Raw genomic sequence first — 26,319 nt, 5'->3', positions numbered from 1 at the left:
TGTCTCTGCACCTGCAGAGTTTAAAATGTCAGAAAAATGTGGAGATGTGCCAACCTTTCCTCGGCTCTTTGTGTTTCTGCCCTTTCAGAGATTCCTCCCTGTATTTTTAAGCTCTATTCTCTGAGACTCACCCTGCTGGTTCGCTGGATGGTCATAAAAGCTCATTCACCCCAGAAAGGGAGTTCAAGAAAATCTCCAGGGGAACCTCTGTAAATACCTGTACATTTTAGTTGTAATGGGCCCTCTGGGAACACTCTTCCCCTATCAAATTAAACACACTCGGGGATCCTACTAATCAGGGGAAGGCACAAGTCTTGCTGACACAGGCAGAGTTTGCAAACAAAGAAGTCAAGACGAATTAAGCTCCACATGACAGGGCTGGATTGGGAAGGACGGAGGCCTTTGCTCTTTAACCCAAAAGGGCCGTGCTGTGGCTGTCTAAGAAATTAACATGTTGGCAGCTACATTGAGCAGGTAGCTCTGCAAGCTCCAGATGCTGCTTTATTGCCACTGAAGAGAGAGTAAAAAACAGTCTGGCTTTGAAAAACCTGCCATTCAAAGGAAATCAATGTTGTGATATTCCAAGGGGCTACCACATAAAGGAGTCACTGGAAACATGGCATTGCTATTGGGAGTGGGAAAGCTTAAGAAGGATAGCACACAGATGGGTAGAAACTGTACACACACACACCTGCAGTCAAGGAAATATTTATGTGGCTTCCCTGCCCAGTCCAATCTGGACACCAACTCCTCAAAGGATGAACCAGACCTCTGGCTGACCACACACTTGGGGGAGCAGGGTCCTCCACATAGGAGCCAACTCCTAGGGGCAAAGGGGTCTTTGCCCCTACAATAAAGTATTTGAGGGGACTGCCCCCTAAGTTGATGGGCACTGCCATTCATATGGTGTGTGCGTGCCACATCATGCAATTGATTATGTGGGGCGGGGCTTACCTGCCTCCCCCCCCCCCCAATATTTTATTCAAGTTGGCACTCCTGGTCTTCCATCACCAGTCCAACAACATGGAGGGCCACAGGTTTAAGTAGGCTTTTGCAGTAATATAATGGCAGTGACAGGAGGTGGGCCACCTAATTCTGGCACTAGGCTACAAAATAAAAAACAGAGCCAGAAAGACAAAAAGTTGTGTGTAAAGTGACTTTGGGGTATTGTTGCACTTATGGAATGTTGTTGCACAAGGGGGAAAACAGTAAATTACCAAATATTGATGTGCAATGGAGAGCATAACAAGAACCAGCTGTTGTGCAACCAGGTTCCATTAGCACAACTGTTGCATTGGATTCCATTGTTGTGCAACCTTTGAACTGCCGTCTGCTAGTGCAAGGGGTCTTGCAGTAGCGGAATGAGAATGCTGAATACAGCCAGATCTTTACAATGCATCAATGCCACTGACCACTGTGGGATTAGAAGGACTTCAGCTTAAGCACATTGGTTTATGTGGTCTGTGAATGGGGCTGTGTACAATGAACCTGAGGCAAGTTACATCTTACTACTGGCTTTTTAATTCCTCTGTATCAAGCATTTGAAAAAGAAAGCATTCATAAATGTGTGTGTGTGTGCGCGCACACACACACGCAAGTATGTGTGTGTGTGCATGAACACACACACACACAGTATCTAATGTTGGAATCCTAAAGCATTAAGAAAGCCAAGCCTACAGCCTGGACCCATTTATAACATAAAAACCCATTTAATGGCAAGAATGAAAGCTACTCCATGGGCTATAATTAGTTTAAAGCATTATTGATGAAGGATTATCATGGATGATTTTGTCCTAAGTTGCTCTGCATTATACTCCTCTCTACCTGACATAAGGAATATATTTTTCAGAAGGGAGAGAAAGGTTTGCTTAATCCGTTAATTCTCACTTGTCTCTCGGGTAACAGACTAACTACTGTGTTATTCTGCCTCTTAATGCTAGTCAGGGAATGGGCTGCTACCTACCTCCCTGAAGCTATTCTTTGATCTGGAGGAAGCTGGCATCACAGGTCAAAATTATTTACTTCTGGGTGAACACAGAATCCTGGCACCAAAAGTTTCAAGAAATATCTATACAGGAATTATATTGGCATGCCTCCAGGCCAGGCCAAGCTCAAGAGTCTCTTGCTGGTATTTGTTTGACAAACTTGAGCAATGGCTTTTCAAAACTTTCAATTTTTAGGAAACTATTTTCCACATCTGTTGAAGAACTTCTCCATATGTGGCATTCTAGGATGTTGCATAGGATGCTAGACAAGTCCTATTAGGCCCCTTAGTGTCATTCCATGTAAACTAGGTTCCTTAGCCTGAGTATAACACTGTCAGGCATATATTGCAGGGAGAGATCAGTAATCTTCTTGATCTTCCTACCGAGAAACCATCAATACTCTCTTACATATCACAAGGTTCCTCAGAACAGTTTGTAAGCCACTGTATACCAGAGGCGGCGGGGGGGGGGGCAGAGAAATATGACAGGAAACTAAGCAAAGTATATTGGACTTTTAAAGTTCCTTCAATTTAAGGCTTGGATCCCATAAAATGAGAACAGGTTTAGCTTAATCTTGGAATATCAAGTCATCCCCTTGGGATGGGGATTAAAACAGTTGAGGAAAATCTGCTAGTGTCTGCCATCTTTGACCTGGTCTCCTTGTGGAGGTGATTTTTACTCAACACCACAGACACCATTAGGCAAGTGGTCACTTACACCACATCATCAATAGCTGTTTTAATGCACCAAAAGTCTTGTAATTCTTAGGTCATTCATCAACCCTTAGAACTTGAAATAGGCATAGAAACCAACATTTTATAGGTTTATAGGAGAATGATTTAAGCATTTCTCTCCCTGATGTGTCAGATCACATTTAAGACAGACACTTAAAATAATAATCTTTCTTATTTTCAAAGAAAAATAGTAAGTTTAAACATATACATGTAGATGCATGTGTGCGCCTGCCTACACCTGAAACCAGGACCTTCGTCACCAGCACTCTGACTTGCCAGGGAAGCCTGTCAAACAAAGCTCAATGGAATGTAGAACCAGACAGAGTGAAAATTATTAGCTGCACAGGTCAAACAGGATCAAAAAGGACCTATAAAGCCCCAGGCTCAAAACCAGCTTCTAGGCCTAAGCAACTTGTCAGGAGTCCAGGTATTTTGCTTTGCCCTGAGCTTTGTCTTCTTTACTGTTGTCCCAGTGCTGATGAGATCTCTGCCCTGCCTTGGGCTGACAACCTGTTTCTTGGCAACACCTGCTGAGGCCTAACATGTTGTACACACATGGTAATCTTTAGTCACCAACTGTGACCCTGCCAAGCAAGTGGCTATTTACAATACAATTACTACAGTTTCAATAGCTCTTATAATGGACCAAATGTCTTGTAATGTGTGTGTGTGTGTGTGTGTTGGAGAGTGTGTATCAATAGCTCAACTTACATATGAAGTATAAGAACAGCAACAAGAATTCATGCCCCAAATTTACAGAAGCTTAAAATGAAAATTCACATGAAAACTGAACCATCCAACCAATCCTGGTTGTTACATAGTACATTCCTGCATGACCCTTGGGATGCCTTCCAACTCTACAATTCTATGTGTCTATGTTTACAAACGAAGTTCAAGGCAAAAATGATAATACAGCCAACAATTGAGACTACATTCCAAAAGGCTATCTGCTAGGAGATTAACAAAAATTAATCTTGACATAAATGTAATATTTAAAAATACTGTAAATCCATTATTTTTTTAATCTACTTTAAATGTGTTAATTACCCATTGAGACAAGTTCCTATATTTTATCATACCCTTCCTTAATAAATGGTGCTTTTGACAATCCCTATTTTCCTGCATATTCTGGATCTATAGACTTTAACATCCTAATACTTCACAGACGCACTATAGAAGACAGAATGAAATTGAGTGTTTTCTTTTAAACCAAATTGCGAGCTCTCTGCATGCGCAGAGAATTACTTCAACTTGTTCTTAAAATGATCACCTTGCATTCTAGCACATCTGGGAAGCTCCAAGTGTGTTGAGGAAGGTGGAATCCAGAACAGTTGCCAGAACATTTAACTAAACAAGCATTCACTTACTTCAGCATTACTTCAGTATGTGCACATTTTGAAAACGGTGTATATATAAGTTCATATTCAAATATGAAATAAAATAACATAACATAAAGCAGACACCATTTAGAAACAAAGAAACTTGCCTTTTGAAACACTTGATAGTTGGACTTGGACCATATGTCAAGCTGCAGAAAAAGAAAAAAGTCCCATATCATCATCATCATCATCATCATCATCATCATCATCAAATGTGTATCTTCATCTGAGGATTACAGGGGAGTTTACAATATAAAAACACAAAAATATGTAACACAGTAACATACAAAAATAATACCCCCCCCAGTTTAAAAGGCCATAGGTTGTTTAATTAGGCCTGGAAGAAGAGGAATGTTTTTGTCTGGTGCCTAAAGATATGCAATGACGGCGTCAGGCGAGCCTCTCTGGGGAGAACCTTCCACAAGTGGGAAGCCACCACAGAAAAGGCCCATCCTCGTTTTGATGCCCTTCAGACCTCTCATTGTGGACGCAGACAAGCAAGAGCATCAGATGATGAATGCAGGGTCTGGGACGGCGCATATAGGGAGAGGTGGTCCTTGAGATATTGCAATCCTGAGCCGGTTAAGGCTTTATAGGTCAAAACCAGTACTCTGAATTGGGCCCAGAAACTAACTTGCACGCAGTGCAGTTGGGCTAGGATTGGTATCATATGCTCAAACTGTATTGCTCTGGTGAACAACCTGACCACCAAATTTTGCAGCAGCCTTCTTCAGAGGCAGTCCTATGTATAACACATTGCAGAAATCTAACCTAGATGTTGCCAAAGCACGTGACAGAAATTAGGTTAGCCCTGTCTTGACAGGGGTACAGCTGGGCCATCAGCCAAAGCTGATGGAAGGCACTCTGCCCCACCAAGGCCACCTGAGCCTCAAGTGACAGCAATGGATCCAGGAGTACTCCCAAACTGTGTACCCATTCCTTCAGAGTGAGTGCAAGCCCATCAAGAATGGGCAACCTTCAATCTATCCAATCCAGAGAATCACCCACTAAGAGTGCCTGAGCCTTATCCTGATAAGCTTCACTTTACTGGCTCTTGTCCAGTTCATTACACACCCACTGCCACACCTGCAGATGCAAAGGAGGAATAGAGCTGTGTGTCATCAGCATAATGCTGACAATATACTCCAAAACTCCAGTTGACCTCACTCAGAGGTTTCATGTAGATACATGTTCAACAACACAGGGGATAAAATCAAACCCTGAGGAACCCCAAATGGAAATGAAGAGCACTCACCAAGAATCACCCTCTGGACCAAGTAGGACTGAAACCATCACAAAGTGGTGCCACCCACCCCCAACTTGGACAGTCGCTTCAGAAGGATACCATGGTTGATGGTATCAAAATACACTGAGAGGTAGGGGAGAATTAGCAGGGACACATTTCCCTTGCCTGCCTCTTGACAGAGATCATCATGCAGGGTGACCAAAGTGGTTTCTGTGCAAAAACTGGGCCTAAATCTTGACTGATAAGGATCTAGAAAAACAATGGATCTGACCCGTGACCACTCACTCAAGAACCTTGCCCAAGAAGGGGAAATTGGCAACTGGTTGGTAATTACTTAGATTTTCTGAATCCAGGGCGAGTTTCTTAATGAGTGGTGTTGCTACTGCCTTCATCAAGCAGACATGGCCCTCATCCTCTCACAAGGAAGCATTAATACTTCCCTCGTCCAGCCAGCTGTCCCTTCCCTGTTAGTTTTTCTCAGCCAAGAGGGCCATGGGTCCAGAACACAAACTGTCACCCTGACCAATCCAAGCACCTTGTTTGCATCCTTGAGACTTTCTAACTGAAACTCTTCCAACATAACAGTATTCTGGACATCTCTTGAAATTCATCTGCTGTAACAGTAGAGTCAAGGTCCTGGCGGATGCAAGCAAGATTAACATACATGAAATATTAAGAAACACAGATTCATTCCACCTTTTTTATTAGACTGATTCCTATTGGAATTATTCCTGACAAGCAAATTTAAACTGGAATCCTAAACCTTTCCACTAGATAAGGGGTCCAGTGCACATGAAATGAAAGGCCTATTCAGGCATCCAGCCTCACAGGAGGTAGGAGCAGGGCTGGCCCACTCACAAAGCAAGGTGATGCAACTGCCTCTATCAGCAGAATCCACAGAAGCGGCAAATCCAACCTCTGAGGAATGCATTGCCCTCTGTTGCTGCTGCAGTGCCAGGGTTCCTTGGAGGCCCAATCTGCTGCCTCCACAATGGCCTCTTGGCAAATAGGAGGGACTGCTGGTCTTCCTCCTATGGAGGAAATCACAGAAGCTGCCCTCTGGGGTCTCCTGGACTCTGCACCTGCCTTTGATTACCAGTTCTACCATCAGGTAAGGTTGCTTTGACCCTCACCATTGTTCCTGATGTATATCTTCACTCCTCCCTTCTTCCCTGGTCTGGGGGACACCATTTTATGGCTTGCCTCAGGTGCTAAAAGGTCTTGGGCCAGCCCTGAGTGGGAGAGTGGGTCTGTGCATGTCAAGCCTGCATAGACACCCAAACCATTCCCTCACAAATGCTGCCTGCATGCTAGAGATATGCCTATTGTGGAACAACCTCCTGAACATGTATCAGCTGCCCTGTGAGCTGTAACTCTGAGTGCCAGCACTTTAAAATGGGGACTGGAAATACACTGGCAAACAGGATAATTAGTACAATATAGACGTAATGTGAACTGACTGCCTGGCACCGAACAGTACCTAGGTGGCCACAATTTTGCACCAGCTGAAATTTCCAAACCGTCTTCAAAGTCAACCTCATGTTGTCTGGGCAGCTTCAGTTCATTACAATAGTCATGATCCCACTAGTGCATGGATAACAGTCAACTGGCATACCTTCTCTAGCTCCTATAAAGGATTCTTGGCTGCCATCATCTGGGCAAACTTGGTTGGTCCTTCAGGGGAGAGTGCAACCTCAATCTAAGACCAGTCAAAAACCTCTATCCAGAGTAGTATGTTTCCCTACTTATAATGCCTCTATTTTGTCTGGACTAAAGTCTCTGCTTGTTCTCCCTCATTCAGCCCAAACAGCTTCCAGGCACCAGTTCAGGAGTTCAACAGCCTCCCTGGGATGAAGAGGTGGAAAAAGGAGATACAGCAGTGCCATCTGTATATTGCTGATGTTTCAATTCACATCCCTGGGTGACTTTCCTGTTTGCTACTAGGCTAGAGCTTAAATGCAATGCTGTCCTCACATACCTGATTGAGTGCCAATCTTGCCCAAATGGTCGCACTTATGAAGACAAACCAAAAGCCTTGTTTATCTTCTGCTGTTTCTTCTGTAATAATTTAGGCTGCTATCCTAACCTCACATAATTAGGAGTAAGCTCCTAATTCAACAGGACTTATTCTGAGTAGACCTACTTAGGAATGAACTTTTGCATGAGCATCTATAGAAGTTTTCATGCAATTACCTATTGCTGTACTGCCACAATATAAACTCATACAAACAAGTCCTCCTGGGCTACTTCACCCTCCACCTAGACAGCACAATCGCTTCAATTCATTTGGAACAGGTTGTGCTGATCCATGTGAATATTTAACAGTGTCAGAACTGTGTCTGTAACAAGGGCATCTCTCATAAAGCCTTGATGCAGTCTTGTGTCCACAACATAAGCAATTCAGTGACAAGTGACACAGAAAACATTTAGCTGAATTAAGCCAGAAAACTGGCCTACAGGGACCAAATAAAATGCCCCCCCTTGAATATTGTATTTAGATTCCTGGGAAGGAGAGACCTTTGTTAAGCAGAAGTTAAGGTCACAGGGTAATGTTATGCACACACCTGAGATTCAGATGCCTTTTACATTTTTCAAGAGCAGCGGGCTGAAAAAGCAATACATTTCAATATTAAAACACAGTAAAGTCTTGCAACTGGATTTTGGGGTTTAAAGGATTGTGGAGAGCATGGATTAGTGAAATGTGCCACTAAGTAACTGAGTTCAATTTTATGTAGATGGTTGCTATGCTTTTGGTAAAGCTGGGGGTAGATCAAGACAAACTCCTTGCAGTATTCTAGCAGCCCACCCCAACAATCACAAATTTATGGCTCACTCCTTTTCAATTCCAAATATCTTGCACTAGCTCTGTTTTTCCTCTCCTATCTGGAACACACCCCACCTCATTTAACATTCTTGTAAATATCATTATTATTTATTCATATGACACCATCAATATGCAGGTGCTTTAGAGAGTACAGGAGGGCAAGCCCTTGCCCAGAGGAGCTTGAAATCCATAAATCTGGCACAGGAGAGACAACAGAAGGTAGGGAAGTGGAGGGAGAGGTAAACATGGAAGAACTGGTATTTAAGATCAAGCCATGGTTGAACCATGGGAACTAGAGGGTTCTGCCAAAGGAGGATTCATGCTCTTTCTCAGTTCCACTTTCAGCTCTGTGAGTTTTTCAAGGCTCAGATTAATTCTACTTGATCCAACTTTTACCCAGATCCCTTGCAAAAGTGGACATTCACCTTCTTTAGGAGCGGCTATTCCATGGGGAGAGAGAAGAGAAATGTGACCATGGGCCTAAATAGGTTGGCAACCTCTAGTTTCAAGGCTCACTCTGGCTCCATGTTAACTGGAATGATGGGGTTGCTTTTACGCTATGCTCTGAGTAGCAGCTGTACCTTCCACATATGTGATGATGACGATGTTTATTTATCTTTCTTTTCTCCAGACTAGTACTCAATGTGGCTTACACAAATTAAAACAACACAGATATAGTACAGAAGACTAACAACATCTCTTCTCCCACCTATCTTCTCTCCCAACCTTATACTGTATACAACATTAACGCCTCACACTGAATGTAACTCATCTGTAGAAGACTCTACGACCTGAAAATAGAGACAATGCATGCACTTTTGTAATCCAATAAAATCTTTAATAAAAACTAAATTAAAAAGATAATAGTTGAAAAGTACCGTATTTTTTGCTCTATAAGACTCACTTTTTCCCCTCCTAAAAAGTAAGGGGAAATGTGTGTGGGTCTTATGGAGTGAATGCAGGCTGCGCAGCTATCCCAGAAGCCAAAACAGCAAGAGAGATCGCTGCTTTCGCTGCGCAGCGATTCCTCTTCTTGTTCTGGCTTCTGAGATTCAGAATATTTTTTTCTTGTTTTCCTCCTCCAAAAACTAGGTGCGTCATGGTCTGGTGCGTCTTATAGAGCGAAAAATACGGTAATTAAACTAGAATAGTTAAAACAAATTTATTAAAATATGAACAGTAAAAATATCACAACACTATTAGAAAGCCCTCACAACACTATTTAAAAGCCCTTTTCTTAAAAAACAAAACAAAAAAAGTCATACCCCCAAAGCCTGTTAGAATAAAATGGTCTTTACTTGCTGACAAAAGGATGGAGCCAGTCTAGCTTCTCTAAGGAGGGAGTTCCAAATTCTGAGAGCAGCCACCAAGGTGAGAGGGCCCCCACCAAACATATCTGAAAGGACTGAGCCTTTCCCAAAGATTTCAGAGTGCAGGCAGATTCAGGAGAATATGGTCCAGCAGATAACTTAGGCCTAAGTTGTATAGGGCCTTTAAAGTCATAACCAGCACTTTGAATTATGTCCAGAAACAGACAGGTAGCCATGGGGCTAGCATTGTCAGCCTATGATCCACACATAGGTGGAAAAAAACCTAACAACATTACCTGGATCAGTGCAGGAGCAACTGCAGAGCCAGTGAAAATCAAACCATGCAGCTGGATCAAAGTTATCTGATCCAATGAGCAAGACTGGCTGTTTCAAAACCAACACCCTTTCCTTTCCTTTCATGTCATGGTGGCACTTGCCAACATGAGCACCATGGCTTCATAAAGGATCAAGCCTCTCAGTATTTATTTTCATTCTTTTGTTAAAAACAAAACAAAGAAAAGATGAACCACACAGAAAAAGCACAATGCCAGTCACAACAACTGAAATCAGTTCTGAACGGTAATTCCTTAGCACAGGAGCGGAAGAGCCCTAATGTACGTAATTCAATTCTTGCATTCTTTTTAATGCTCACCAAGGTTTTAAAAATAAAATGGAGCCATATGCAAGGCCTGTAAACCCACCACCATGAAACCAGACGAATGAGGTGGGTGTGCTAAACAATGCATTGTTGCAGGTCTATTATTCTTCAACTTTTCACTTTCAATCAAGACACACATTTGTAACTAAAAAGCTGCTGAGAGCACAATTTCAAGGCATCCTCTGCATGTGAATTAAATTGGGCCTCAATTCACTCTCTCTCTTTCTCCCAGTGCCCTACTCTCCCCACCCACCCCCAGCACAAGTAACAAGAGGCCATTTTCTGAAGGTCGTCTGAACGATTTCAAAGGCGATAACAAATCAAAATGTTCCCTGCATCTAATATCAAACAGGGCTGATGCCAACTCTTATTAGAGAAATCGGATTCAACCCCCCTCCCCTTTACCCAAACACACACACATCCTGCTTTGAAGTGGAAAGAATGCCGGGATCAGAAATTACTCGAGAGACGGTTCTGGCTGTCTTTGAAGCTTTCCTTTGATACCACTATTTCTTCTCCTCACTTATGCTGGGAGGCAAAAAGCTGCCTTTTCTTATTGATATGGGGTAATTAACGAAGTCAGAACATTACCATAACCCAGGTGGCTTAACAGGGCAATTCAACAGAGACACCCCCTCCTCACATTCCTTTAGCCTTACCTAGTGCAAAAACCTATTTGGCCAGGTAGCACTGCCCATTCCAAACTTGTCAAGTCATGGCTCTTTCCCCACTTCCAGCGCTTGTACAAATGCAGCAAGTCACGACTGCCAAAGAAATACTAATGCAGTTTTTGTTTTGATTAGCAGAGCTGGGTGAGCAAATTAATGGCTCGGGTCAAAGTCTGTCCCAAAAGGATGAGCTGCAAGAAGTCCGTTAGTCAAGTATCTGAAAGGTACCAGCTAATTGCCTGTCATGCGTGGACTGTGCCACTGACAGAAGTAGGGAGAGTATGCCTGAAAATATGGGTGGCATGAAGCCACTCGTGCTGCTATGTGACCAATTAAAATGCATCAGTCTGTGGTGGAGCGATGGACCAGGAGAAACTGCAAGAGAATCAGAGCCAGAACTGGTTGTAAAGTGAAGACTGACAGGTCCCAGTTTGCATCCAAAAAGGGGGGGGGGGAGCAGCAGCAGCAGCACAGAGTAACTGCCACAACACAGGTTGCTTAACAGGGTAATTCAAGTGAGACTGCGATGAAGCACCCACCTAGTGCAAAAGGCAAGAAGCAATTTAGACCACAGGATGTTAAATGCCTAATGCACAATACAAAGCAAAGCGTTAATAGTTCTCATCTCATATCTTCCACTCTGCATTATAAATGGTCCACCTTTTCACCATGTTGGGGAAGGGAGGGGGGAATACCCACAAGATGCCATCCAATAAAAACATGCTTAAGGCTACTGATTTCAGCTGGCCTGAGCAAACTGTCTCTAGGACTGTGGTCCCAGTGACTTACTTCCAAGCCAACTAAGAAGTATCAGTGCAATTGATTTTAGTGGGACTTCTAAGTAAAATGCCTGAAAGAACATTTGTTAGGAAACATCACTTTGTTAGGAAACTCTTACTCCTTGCTTTGCTTCACCTCCTTAAGCCTGGAAACACTTTCTTGGGATGCATCTGTGTTGCCAACTTTACCACCCACACCCCTTTTAATGAAGCCTTTGGCTTAACCCCTTCATCCTACATGCAACAGCATTTGTTAACATGGGGTTTTTTTTTGCTTCTCTTATTTTTTTATTTTATTTAACAAAATTTATACACTACTTGACTAGAAGAAAACATCCATGCAGTTTACTAAAAAAACAACCCCTCTCCTTCCCGCTGTTGAAATTTAGATTTTTGGTTTAGAAATTAAGATTTCAGGGCAGGGACAGATATTCTTCTTTCCTTTATGAAGCACTATGTTGAGTGATGGTGTTATGTGGGGGGAGGGGAGTAACAAAGGAGAAGGTTAAGCATTTTCTCTCTCTACTTTGGCATGAAAATTTCCTGTCCATCTTTTCTTCATTGCTATTTGCATTTTGAATAGGAAGAACAACAGGCCCCTTTCACTGTTAAGACAAGAGTTTTGATTTTTATAATCTACTTTTCTTTTCTCTTAGGACATCTCTCTCAACCACTGGCAGCGAGAGTGGATAAACTAGAACAAGCTTGTTCAACATCACTTAAGCGGTTTCCCCAAAACAGCTCTTCAAGAAGAAAATCCAGCTATGATGGCAATCACTCAGTCCCAAAAAGGTGCAGTTAAGAAAGCAATACTGCACTAGTTCAACCAAACCTCTCCTCACTGTCACTGCAGCTGAAAAATGATGTGTGGATCTTCAGCAAAAGTCCAACTCAGTGCTACCAAAAGCCCTGAAACAAAGCCATAAAATCAAGGCCCAGGGGCCAAGCGGCCCCCCAGGAATATCTGGCTCTTATATCTGGCTTTTGCAGGTAATGGGGGTGGGGGGGTGGGCCTAGCTGGGGTCTCAGCCCTGGGTGAAACCTCTAGAGGGGCTCCACTGAGACTCCCAGCTTATGGGGGAGGGCTTCCCCCTCCTTGCAGCTCCGGAGTCTAAAAGTGCCAAGTGTCCTTCAGCATCCTTCTGTGGACCTCAAGCTGCTGAGCACCAGAGGGATGCTGATTTGCAAGGGGAAGCAGGAAATCCTGGAAAATGATCCTCCTTCCCCTTTCCCCCTGTCTGTTTTTGGAACTGTGTGCGAAAGAGAAATCCTTGAGAAGGTTGCTCGCCAAGCAAAGTTGAAAAGGGGAAGTTTCATTGCTTTCTTCTTTTGCTTCCCTCAATGTCTCAGAGGTTAGTTAAAGAGATCAGAACACCACCTCCTGTCCTTTTTGGGGCCAGATGCTTTTGTCATGCTTAAACAATTTACATGTCAAGTTCACAAGATAAGAACTTTGGCGTATTGCATACTTAGGTGTTCTTTCTCTGTCTCTGTCTCTCAGTGTGTGTGAGTGTGTTGGATTTAGAGGACAACATACATGTTTACATCATGTGTATACATAAAGAGGGCACTGCTGCATACAATCATCTACAAAAAAATCAGTCGTCTTTATACTGAAAATAAAATACCTGCAATGAAATAAATGTGATGCTGACATATGAAGCACTTTGTATTTATCCCTTCCTGTAATGTGGAAGGGAAATGTAGCCAATCCACTCTAAATTCTTTAACTGCAATGATTCAGCAGCCAGCAATTTTTAAGGAAAACTTGTGGAGTATTTTTTCCTTTTACTTTATTCTTTAGAGCAGGTATGGACAAACTTGGCCCTCCAGCTGTTTTGGGACTACAACTCCCATCATCCCTAGCTAACAGGACCAGTGGTCAGGGATGATGGGAATTGTAGTCCCAAAACAGCTGGAGGGCCACGTTTGTCCATGCCCGCTTTTAGAGCCTTAAACTGCAAGCCTTTACTACTAAGAAGAATGTCCCACTGAATTCAATGGAGCTTGCTCCCAGGAAACTGTGAAAGATTCTGCAGTCTTATACTGCAATCTTAAGCATTTTTATTCAGAAGTAACTTCCACTGAGTTCAATAGGGCTTACTCTCTGGGTATGTGCCTGATCATTATCAGTTTCCATTAACTATCATCTATCTATCTATCTATCTATCTGTCATAATACTTAGAATTTGTCAAATGATCTATTACTCTCTGATGAGATCTGCTTAAGGTTGAATGAAAGCCAGATACACACAGAGACAATTTTACTATTTGGAGAGACTATCTCTTCTCCAGACTCTTTAAAGCTACTTTTTATGCCCTTTGTGAACAAATGTGTTGAGAGATGTGTGTGTTTGTGTACGCAAACGCACGTGGGGTGTGTGTGTGACAAAACTGGGTCTTTGCCCCCAGGTGACAGAAAGCCTAGTTTCGGCCCTGGCTCTTGGAATTTGCTCACCACATGCCACAGTCCCTTCTCAGCCACCCTCATCCACCCAGGCCTTGCTTTGTACCCTCCTTGAGTGTTTTTGCCTTGTTGGACTGTGCCCTTGAACTCTGATAATGACTCTTGCATGCCTGGAGGATACAGAAGTGTGTGTGTGTGTGTGTATAATCTAGCCTACTGCACAAGGTAAGAATTTGTTTTCATTGCTCTACCCACTTCTACCTCTGGCTCTGCCCACCACTGGCATATGGCTCTTGGAAGGTTGATGAGAAAGGAATGTGGCCCTTCGGCTGAAGAAGGTTCCTCACCCTTGTCATATGCTTTACTGAATATGAGTCACCAGCTCTGTAAGGATCTGAGACTCCCTATTCTAGCCTGGCCCAGGATAACTCTGCAATCCAAACTTATGCACACATGAATTTGATTTCCATTGGGGCTTTTTTGAATTCTGTGCCCCTTTGCTATACTATGATAATAATATTTATAGCTTCATCCATGTATCTGGCATTTTATGGAGTAAAAGAAGAAGACAGGTCTCTGCCTTCAGGCACTTACAAATATAAATGAAGACTGAAGAAGAGTTTGGATTTGATATCCCGCTTTATCACTACCCTAAGGAGTCTCAAAGCTTACATTCTCCTTTCCCTTCCTCCCCCACAACAAACACTCTGTGAGGTGAGTGAGGCTGAGAGACTTCAGAGAAGTGTGACTGGCCCAAGGTCACCCAGCAGCTGCATGTGGAGGAGCGGGGAAGCGAACCTGGTTCACCAGATTACGAGTCCACTGCTCTTAACCACTACAACACACTGGCTCTCTCTCTGACTAGTGTATGTGTGTGTCTTTGGCAGCTGGAAAGGTAGGCTTTTGTAATCTTACTAATTAAGTTATTAAATGTGTATTCTGCCCTTACTCCCAAAGATCCCAGTATGGAAAAATGATAGCAGATGGCACTACTCAAATACTCTGCTACAAGCTCCTTCACAAGCTTTATTTTATTTTAGGACATTTCTACCTTGCCTTTCATGTATGCTCACGCATACCCTGCCCCCCACCACAAAGCAGCTTCCAGATTGAAAACACAAAAATTCAATAAGTACAATGTTGTGAAGATTAAAAAATATATATGACTGATTGCAAGTCACTTGCTGGTAAAAAGGGGTCCAAGTGTATTAAATTTATGAGATACCCCAGCTCCACTTTGAGGTGCCAGATAGATTATTATCTCTTCTGCACACTGAAAAGAAAAAGAGGATTTTTGGACAGTCAGTTTTTAGATTTTATTTTACTGGTATCTTAAATGTCTGCTTCACTTGTATGCTCCCTTGCAAAGGAAGTGAAGTGAAGTGAAGAACCTTCTTTAGATGGGTGAGAACCAGAACTGTGTGTTCTTCTGTGTGGAAGCGAAATGCATCCCTTAAGGTTCCCACCTGACAAAGCTTCCAGAAGAAACATGCGCTGATGCTGTCAGTCAGTTCCAGGAGAAGAGTGGCTCAAGTTCCCCCTCCTTTCAGGACATCCCAGAAGCTTCTGCACATGTGCAGTGTCCCTACCTCAGCCTGTGCGTGTTACTAGGCAACCCAGTTTAAAGCCAGGCCAAGGCAATCTTTGGATACCTTTTATTTTCTCTCTAGTGGGAGAATCTTTTACCTGAAAAATGGAATTATATGTTCTTTCCAGCAGAGCAGATCCACCCCCACCACCGCCTTTTAAATCCTAAGGAGAGCAAGCAGCTAAGGAACTCAGGGGTCAGTGCGTAACACAATGTTGTATGTTACAAGAGATTCGCTTTTTTGAAAAATAATTCTGTCCTCATTATAACATGGCCTATGGGTGCCAAGTGCTTGTCTGGTTATAATGAACCTTGTATTTTTAATGGGTTTTGTAATAAGGAGAGAGATCCAGAGGGGCGGGGGAAGAATGTGAGAGACAGGAGTGCTTAGTACTTGTTACTGGCAAAAAGGTGAGCCTAGGTGGGTATCTCAGCAAGAGCCCATTCTACTCTGAAGAGAGAAAGAAACCAACTTGAAGGCTGTCAGGTCCCATTAACATCCTCTAAAGCTCCACAGAAAGCCATATGGAGTGCATGCAGTCAAGAGAAATTAGAGGTTCAAACCAGGTGACTTTTTTTCCATAAAGCAGATCACTCATAGAAGCAGGTTGCACTTCCTTAATAGCTGCCATTCAGAATGCTATGGTTACCATCAGATTAAACCAACTTGGGACAAGTCCCTGATTTCTCATCAGAAAGAGGTTTTTCTTATTGAATGGAAAATTGGTGTACAATTTCCTGGTGGCTTGGCGGTGGGGAGAGAAATCCAAAGCCTGGGCAACTGATGTGCCCCAGCAATAGTAGATACTAATAATGATGCAACATGAGCCTAAGGCAAGTGTGGAGAACTTTCGGCCATTCAGAAGCTGCTTAATGATAATTCCCATCAGCTTTAGCAAGCATGGGTAATGGCCAAGTATTGTGGTACTTACTGTCCAGTAACATCGGGGTGGGGAGCAAGGATCCTCACACCTGGTCTAAGGGCTGAGGACATAGTAAATCAGGAGAGAAGTTATCTAAAATTAAAAGTGGGATGCTTTACATAAATAACATTCTTGGGCCAGGGATGCATCAATTGTAGAGACTTGCTCTTCTGTAATTGTCTGAGCACCAAGTTCCATATAAACATCCATAGTAAAGGGAAATATGGAAGAGACACTTACCTTGCCATCGTCCGTGTATACATTTTCATGATACCCCTTGACAATTGTTCGGTCAATGAAGAGGCTCCGCATCACCACTATGACTTTTAACACTTTTCCTAATGTAACCTGTCAGGGGGTGAGGGGACGTAAACATGACAAAAAAGACAATGGTAAGAAACACATACTCCATAATTTAAAAGACTGAAAGGCAAATGGGGGCTTTTCTATATGAGCATCAGAGAAGAACCCTTTATTGATAGTGTTTAGGTTCTGAACTATATATTATGCATGTCAAAATGGCTTTCCCATGTTGAGTTCTCCCCTTCACCCCACCAATATTTAGGGTTATCCCCAGATCCTGCCAACCTAGCAGTTCAAAAGCATGTCAAAGTGCAAGTAGATAAATAGGTACCACTCCAGCGGAAAGGTAAATGGTGTTTCCGTGTGCTGCTCTGGTTTTGCCAGAAGTGGCTTAGTCATGCTGGCCACAAGACCCGGAAAAATTGTCTGCGGACAAATGTCGGCTCCCTCGGACAGTAAAGCAAGATGAGCGCCGCAGCCCCAGAGTCGTTCGCGACTGGACTTAACTGTCAGGGGTCCTTTACCTTTACCTTTACCTTTTTAGCTCCTAACCACCACCTTGCAAGTTTTTCTGTTTCCAACAGTTCCTTTCCAACAGGGAGGCTGATGACGTCCAAGCCGGGGAGGGAAAAACTTATGTCACAATTACTTTCCACATACAATCCTACCCCACTCTTGAACCTTCAGCTATGGGTTTGGATAGAGCAAATAGTATTCAGCATGGATTTATCAAAAGTATATGCTGATGTCATATTTGGGTCAGAACTGAAACAACCTCATCCTGGGCGCCAAAGTTAAAGTTGAGCTTTGGGTTACCAAAACCAGAACATCAACTAATCTGGAAAGAAAGCACTAAATCATGTCTTTTGATTTTGAAAAACACTGGCATGTAAAGGCTGTGAAATTTCTGCATTTCACAAAATGAATAAATAAAACTAAAAGCCCAAGAGAAAAGCCAAAATAGCCAGAAGCCTCTAGGCCCACCTGCTCAAGAGAGGGGGATGAGCAAGATGGAAAATGATTAAGTTGAGTGGAAGGTTTGGTGAAGAAAAAGAGATATACAAAAAACCTCACTTGATAAACACAGTGATAATAGTGTGGTATTTTCTAGCACAATATAACGTGTTGAAGTTTATACTGTTTCGGAGGGTAAAATAAGAAGCGACAGATGTAGCTGCGCAGAGAAAATAAAGAACAAGCAGATTAATTGAAACCTTCAACAGACTCTCTTTCAGGGGTATTTTGCTTGATAAAAGTGATAGCACAACCTGACCTATACTAGTTATAAGGAAGGAAATAACTTTATATAATGTGCATTCATTTCTGCTGAACACTTAAGCACTATTTGTGCATTTTCTAAAGTTTTCACAACAGGCTTGTTAATATTAAAAGCTTCCAGTTCTGTGCCAATATTGTATTGACACTGGAATTCCAGCAGCTGTTATGTTGACTGGAAAAGCAGAGGCACAGCGTTTCAGCAAATGAAGGTACTTTTGGAAATGAGGAACAGTCCCGTGGGATTATAGATGCCACTTCCAAAAGGCAGGTGACAGAAGGGAGAAAACCTGAAGCTCCGACATGCAGAAATCTTGAAAGGGCTAGCATGTTCAGCAGCTGCAATTAGCTTTTCAAAAATGACTCAGGTTAGATCGGTAGTCACAACTAGGTACCAAAATAGGATTGAGGGTTCACCAGAGTTTTAAAATGGTGTTAATGGCTCACAAAAATATTGTTCCCAATGCAGAATATGGTGGTGTGCCAAATGAGCTTTTAAACTTAGCTTTTGACCTTTTTACTACATTTCCCAAATGATTCAGCAGTTGGTGGGAGGTGCTTTATCCAACGGGGAGCATCTGAGAGCAAAAGTCACCAATGATACTACACCTCTTAAAAAAGTCGTGAAGGTCACTCCACGCCAAATCACCTGGTGCCATGTGCTCTCATGACTCAGATTTTCTGTAAAAAAATTTTTTATGTGTAGATACTTATGAGATAAGCCCAAAATAATATTTTAAGATTTTTTTGGTCCAAAATTGGGTGCAGGAGAATTTTTTGAAAATTTCGATTTTCGCGCGATTTAGGCTCTTATGTTCTTATGGTTTTTGTGCCAAGCAATGTAAACCAAGGCTCATGAGTACAGTGTGAGATCTTCTGGCAAGCTGAGGACTGAATGATGGGGACTGTAGCCCCAAATCAGTAGCATGGAAAATACTATAGTGGTTCCATGGTGGAGCAGCCTTTAGTTCTGGGTAGCACCTCCTCTTTGTTGATAATCAGAACCCCTTTCAGCAAGTAAAGCACCTGTGATGGGATGATGAGCTGCTTGTGCGTGAAGTTCCTAGTCCCTCAGCGTTTGGCTAAGTCCACAAACCACTGTCTGTAACGGAGCTCCATAACCATGGCTCCGTCAGTCGCTGGCAGAATCCGACAGTGGGCGTTTACGGAATTTCTTCCAGCATAAAAGCTCCTTAACGGAAACACGCCTTCTGGACTCTCTGCGTGACAGTTTCCGGCGAGGAGTGGGTGTCCCTATAGGAGGTCCTGAAACCTCCCCACTGTTCTCGCTGGAATTGTCTCTGAGCCATCCTTCCGACTCGCTTTCCCTTGGAGCTCTTTCTCTCCCCCTGCTGGTTCCCTCCTCCGCTGATAAGTCTCTCCCAACCTCTGGGAGCCCTTGCACCACCGGTTCTTCCGATGACAGTTCCCTGACAGCACCCATGGCAGTAGCTTCACCTCAGCTCCTAAGACAGTTTCCAGGGGTGGACCTCGGCATCTCAAATGTCAGTAGTGCCCTGTGTGACATCAAAATCTGGGGCCCCTACACACTTTGCCTTCCATTGGATGTCATAGTTGCCCGCAGCAGCATCCTAGAAACTCTGTGTCCGGTGCAACTACACTGGTACCACTCCCCTAGATCCGCCTTTGATGTTCCCGCATGGTTTGTAGCAACAGGGTTCTGGCACCACTTGAATTAAAGTGGATACAATTACGTTTTGAAGTTTACTTCATAAGGTTATTTCTTTTGTGAGTGAGAGGCCCCATTTCAACTGGGGATGAGAAGCAGTTTGGGATTTGGGCCATGGTTCTGTTGTGCCCCGACTTTGAAAATAGAGCAGCTCTGAGTCAGCAACCTTTCCTCCCTTTGGTTGGAGTGGGAATAATATGATGGTGGTGATGATGATGATGTATACCCCACCCATCTGGAAAGCAGCTGGTGCTGCTATTACTTAGCTCCACACCTTCTCTCACCTTTGGGAGAGAAGCAAAACAGCTGCTTGGCCACAAGAACCCACCCTTTGTGTCACTTGGTCTGACCCTGTTCTTCAAAGCTCAGAAGGAGAAACACATATCCAGCTGTATTCTGCAATATCCTTTCCTCACTATCTAGTTGTTTTCTAGTGTCTAATAGCCAGCAACATCTAAAATTGATAGCAGCATATAGGCTCTCTAATCCACAGCTCCCCATTGCCAGAAACACAAGCTAAGCTCCATAAAAAGCCATAAAGTGCGTGCCTCAATTTGAAGATATTCTGAAAACAGGCAGCTCCTTTCAGTGGACAGACTGTCTACTTAAATTGCATTACAAAGACAACATTATTTTTTACCTTCTGAGGCAAACTTCTCCCTATTAAATTTCAACTTCTTCTGTCGATATCCTGATAGACACAGTACTTGGCTTTTTAATATTTTGCCTGTAGGATATGTGCCAGCTCGACCTTGATGTAGAAAATTTTAATTCAAATCAATACGTGAACAAGGTCACTCTAAAATTCAATTAATATGAATGGGGGAAAATGCCCCACAGTTCTTTGAGCTGAAAATGGAACAGCTGCAGGTTAAACATGCATGTAACCCTCCGTCTAATACTACTACAATCCCAGCCTGTTTTTAAACACTACAGCGCTGATTCTATCAGGATGCAAAGCCTCTAGCTTTTTTAAAGGACAAAATGTGATAAAATTTGCATTATCCTTAAATCTTTACGGACAAAAAATAGTGAAAATCCCCCAAGGTACCTTGGATTTTTAAAAAAGGCCTCTTCCTCCAATAATTAGTAATTCTATTCAACTTAATGAGTTAACAATTGCAAAATAGCTGGCTTACCAAAGAGTTGAATGAAATGAAGACAGGAAATATATTTTAAACTCAAAGGCACCAGCATCAAATTTTTAAGAACCAGAATCAAATATGCGGAACTAAAAAAAGATTTTGATTCTTTGGAGTTTGCACTGCATTTCTATGCATCTGGCTGGTCAAGTATATAATAAAATAAAATAAAAATGGTGCCCCTTAACAGCTCTTTATTAATGGTAATTAAGTAATACACCACTTATGTGCCAAAATAGCTTTATAGTTAGGAAGAAAAGTTCATGATACTGGTTTGGTTTAGCATCCATGATCTGCTCCTTTTCAAGCCATCTATGCCAGCAGTGATTGCCAAATTTTGTGGCAGTGAATCTCAAAAATTTGTTACAACATTTGTGAGGAAATACACAAATGTCTTGAACCCACCGCCCAGCAATTTTATCAAGTTCCAGCATTATGAAAATGCTTTCTACCTACTTTTCCCAATTCATGCACCACTTCATGTAGGCATGAGAGAGAGTATAAAAGAGAAAGAGGTCCCTCTGTATGCACAGTGGTGATGTAGGTTTTCCAAAAACATTTATGCTGCCTTAACTTGATGGAGCTATCTTGGGATGCTTATTTGACTTATATTTACTAAACAAAATTCAAACAGTATGTCAAGTTAATTTTACATGCCATATGCTAATATAAACCTTTTCCAATCGCTGAAATATTTGATAAGTTTGAATAAAATGCACTTGGGCAGCTTAAATGTTATATTCAAATATGTACTTGGAAACTAATTTTACTGGAATGCCTGTAAATATTGTAAAACATGGCAATTCAATAGTGTACACATTACCATTATATTAAATTTTAAAGGGGAACTTGTGGCACTTTAACTAATATGACAATTTTTAAGGACACCTGAATGCCTTTGCATATAAATACATGTGCTTCTTAAAGACATTCATCTGAAAAAGTGAACTAAACTTTTATTTTAGATTTGGCAGGCTTCATATCAATTCCAGCTGTCAAGTTTGACTATTATTTAATTATTTGTAGCCTAACAATTATCACTAATCAGTTTTATAAAAAAAATGTATTTCTAAAAGTGGAAAGGTTCAGTAGAAAAGATAAAGGAATGGAAAACATTCCAAGCTATATCACTGATGTGCAGAGTAAATGCCACTGGAACAGTGCTCAATTTTTAAAATGTCGAACTTCTAAAGCAGTAGTTTTCAAACTGCGTTTGGGGAGATCCTGGGGAGCTTTAGAACTTATCAGAGGAAAACACAAGAACAGAAAAATAGCACTGCTTAATCAGACCAGTAGTCCGTCCTGTCCAGCATCATGTTCTCACAGTGGCCAACCAGATGCCCAATGGGAAGCTTGCAAGCAAGAAATGAGCACAACATAAATAAATACGACAATATTTGGAATGAGCTTATACAAAATGTAGCAGGCTATTAATATTTATATATGTATTAGGATAATAATATCAAATTTATAAAACAATGTAAGGGTTAGGGTATTTTTCATATATATTCATATATGTCTTTCTACACATTTTTGTGTCTTTTTATTTTTCGTCTCTTTTTCTTTGTATCACTTTATCCCTTTATGGCTGAAACCTTTTCAATAAAATATTGATAACAACAACAACAACAACAACAACAACAACAACAACAGGCAGGATCTGAGCACAACAACACTCTTCCTTCCTTTTCAGCAATTGGTATTCAGAAACATTACTGACTTCAACAGTGAGTGCAATGCTTAGCCATCATGGCTAGCAGCCATTGATAGCTTATGGAACAACAATGGCAGCTAAACCTTCATGAAAGACGGCTTGCCTGTACATTACTGGTCCCCGTTGTGTCATGATTCCAACCTTGAACCTCAGCCAGGACTCTGACACAGGGGAGGAGGAACCTGCTAGATCAGGAAGACCAGTGGCACAAGATGCATAGGTATTGAATCCTTGACACACAGCCTGAGTTTGTCAGTCAGGAACCCCATGAAACAGATCTCCCCAAATTGGGACACCCCCACCCAAAGGAGAACCCCGTCTCCCCTTTTCACCAGAGGCCTCACGCTCCCCGGTGTATGCTCTCCTGTGAAGGCAGCACACAAGGTAGGGAGCTGACTGAGAGATGATGGAATATCACTGATTGCTTGGATGCAGAGGAATGGTGGGAGGAATGGTGGGAGGAACAGCAAGGCCCCCCGCCCGCCCCACATTTCCATGCCTCATTAATCAGCATAGCAACTGAAAATCATGTTGTATGTGTTTGGAACAATAACAGAGAATGGTAAAGAAAATAACTTTCTTGCTAGTTATTTTCCTCCACAGTTCCCCTCAATGGCTGACCCTACACTTCCTTCCTCCTCTGCTGGTATGAATGCTACACTTTGCTTTTCATGCTCATTCTTCTCTAATGATGCCTATTTGTAAATAGCAAGATAGGATGCAATTAAGCCATTAGCGGCTAAACAAACAAACATGCTAATTAGGTTCTTTACAAGGCTTTTTTTTTTAATAGAGAGGCTGGAATTTACCTTTCATTAATCTGACTTAATTGCAATACCATACGCTAAAAAGTCAACATAAATTAAGGGCTTTAAACGATTTCCCCAATATTAAAGATAAGCTGGTGAATTCCTCTCCCCTGAAAATCCCTCCACCCCCAGATAACAAATGGCAGCCTCTTAATAAGGAAGGGTAAACAGCAAACAACTGTACCAAAATGAAAAGGGGACTGTTTTGCTACCGTTAGTTGCATTTATGATGTAATTACCTTGCTGCGATAAAGAGGTAAGCATCTTAAAAACCTACAAATCAATTCAGTTAGCAGTAGGATATGAAGGATGCCCAACTTCTGTCACTGCATCAGTTGGATCCATGATACTCCAGAATCCAATAAAGCCCCAAATTATCAATGCTCTATGGAGTGCCAGAAATGTCTTCAGGGCATGGATGGAGTTTCCAGTGCTACACTCTTCAAGAAAAGCATATCCAGGACCAGATGTTAACTGCTCTGCTGCCACTCAGTGTTACATTCCTGGTGAGGCCTCATGGAGAATTTGTTCCATGATTTTGTTCTGGGTGTATGTAAGGGAACTAAAGGGCTTTGGTTAGAGTAGATTGTACATCATAGTTGTGTCATGTGGTAGAGCATAGGCTTCACATGCAGAAGATCCCAGGTTCAATCCCTGGTATCTCTAGGAAGGGCTGGGAGAGAGTCCCTGCCTGAAATCTTGGAGACTCATAAGCTAGTCAGTGTCAGCAAGACTGAGCTAGCTGGAACAAAACCAGCTTTCCATGTTCCAAATACCAGGCTCCTTCTCATTAGTGGAGACAGTAGTTGGAAACGACTCAAACTCCAAGATGTTTAAACATCTGGCAATTGCCATTCCTATTAGAAGGCACACTATGATATTTCCCCATTTCCCCACAAGAACTTTCTGCAAACAGGTCCTGAATCAAGACTGTAAAGCTATTTCCTAGTGGTTGAGGGACTAAATCCAGTTTGATGCCATTAATCTGTCTCTATATATGGGGGCTGTTTGGCAGTTTGTGGACTGGACAGGGGAACTCAAGACAAAGAGGATTTAAGGATGCAATTACCAATCCAGCAAGGATAGTGCAGAGGCTTCTGGCTAGCCTCCTTCTGTCTCAAAAGGCAATGGGGTGTGCCTCCTGAGGTGAGGTCAAACTGCTGCGTTAGCAACAACGAAGAGACCTTCCTGTGGTGCAGGCTTGGGCAGTGTGTATGGTGGTCCTGAGATGCCCAGATGACAAGATCCCCCTCTCAGCCTTGCTGGTGTGGTCCAAAGGAAAGCAGAGCAATACATTTTGCACCAGCTTGGCTGCAGGAGTTGCTCAAAATTAGCATACAGGATGCCATCCAACAATTTTAGGGACTCCATTCCGGATTTGTGTAGAGCTTACTCCTTAGTCTTTTCTTCTCCTCAAGAAATCCCACAAGGTTTAGGATCAGGGTTTTCCTTCTCCTTTCCAGGTTGACAAGCCCCACCTGCCCCTCATTTACAGAATGTGCAGAAACCACCATCTTGACCAATGGGCCCCCATTGGTCTTGTCTGCTTAATTTGGTAGAGCCTGTCTTCACATGCAAGGAAGTTCTTAACTCATTGAGGGTTTGAGACCCATCAACTACTCTCACCTGGTTTAACCAGCCAGTTGAAGCCATTCCTGGGGTGTGGCTGCTGCCACACGCCAACAGCTTCTAGGAGCCACAGGGGAGAACTGAGTGCAGGGTGGGTACCAAAGGTGGATAAACTACCTCAAAAGGAGCACATGTCCCCTACCCAAGCTACCCAAGTACTACCCCTCCCATAACAACCCATACACCCCAGAGGTCTCTGCTCCCATGAAAATGTGACCCCTAGTTGAATTATTGTGAAGGAGTTATTGGATCAGGTTCTCCAAAACATGGTTTGAATGCTCTGGAATCAGGGCTGGCACAAGGTATTCTGAAGGGCAGGAAAGCCTTTGTTCCCAGTAATAAGGGGGCAAAAAAGCACAATAATTTTTATGCTATTTGTTATGAAATTGTTTATTACATAAATGATGATATACAGTGGTACCTCGGGTTAAATACTTAATTCGTTCTGGAGGTCTGTACTTAACCTGACACTGTTCTTAACCTGAAGTACCACTTTAACTAATGGGGCCTCCTGCTGCTGCCGCGCCGCCGGAGCACGATTTCTGTTCTCATCCTGAAGCAATGTTCTTAACTAGAAGCACTATTTCTGGGTTAGCGGAGTCTGTAACCTGAAGCGTATGTAACCTGAAGAGTATGTAACCCGAGGTACCACTGTACATGGAAGAAGGGTGTTTACGGTTTATAACACAGTCTGACGTCTACAGTCACTTAGCTCCTCTTCTCTGTTTTTTCTTTCTTTTCCTCATGTACTTTTGCTTTAATTTTGCAGGTAATCTGTAACTAATGGTCATAATTAAAACTGCCCAAAGATAATTAAGTTATTGTTAACAATCAAAATTCTACCTTATACCTTCCTGCACTGCCAAAACTTGTTATTACCATATTCTCTTGAGATCAATAAATGTTAAATTCTGTTTAATTTAATTTGCAATGTTTTGTAAATGATTTTGTATATTTTGGATTACTAGAAAACCAATAAAATTCAAAAGAAAGGAAGAAAGGAAGGCCCCTCCACCCCCAAACACATACACAAATTCCACATACAGAAGTCAACCAGACTGCAAACAAGCTTTGGTGACAAAGAGAGGTCTGCAAGGCACACGCACAGCTCTGTCCTCCATGATCTTGCTGCCACCCTGTCTGCCAGCATCCGCTGTCTGAGGCAGCAGCTAAGGCTGCCACACCTCAAATATGCCATGTGCTCCTAAATCTCCTTCCTTTTCTCTTCACTTTTCCATAGTAGCATTTTCTTCCAC

At 42.5% G+C, this 26,319-nt stretch overlaps 1 protein-coding gene across 2 annotated transcripts in view; it reads right to left on the bottom strand.

Annotated features, from left to right (window-relative positions):
• Positions 1-26,319, bottom strand: part of MED27 (mediator complex subunit 27) — a 167,528-nt gene that overhangs the window by 16,522 nt on the left and 124,687 nt on the right. The window contains exons 5-8 of one of the 2 annotated variants that reach the window (XM_083596884.1): positions 16,742-16,849; positions 7,909-7,949; positions 5,880-5,980; positions 4,206-4,324 (exon numbers count right to left, since the gene is read on the bottom strand). In XM_083596884.1, the coding sequence (XP_083453010.1) occupies positions 4,206-4,324; positions 5,880-5,980; positions 7,909-7,949; positions 16,742-16,849 (369 nt within the window). The remainder of the gene's footprint in view (positions 1-4,205; positions 4,325-5,879; positions 5,981-7,908; positions 7,950-16,741; positions 16,850-26,319) is intronic. The other variant, XR_014543975.1, reaches the window with a different exon arrangement.

Source organism: Podarcis filfolensis (genome assembly GCF_964270895.1).
Source record: "Podarcis filfolensis genome assembly, chromosome: Z".
Taxonomy (NCBI): Eukaryota; Metazoa; Chordata; class Lepidosauria; order Squamata; family Lacertidae; genus Podarcis; species Podarcis filfolensis.
Note: the sequence above shows the minus strand (reverse complement) of the source record. Positions and strands in the feature narration are given on the sequence as shown.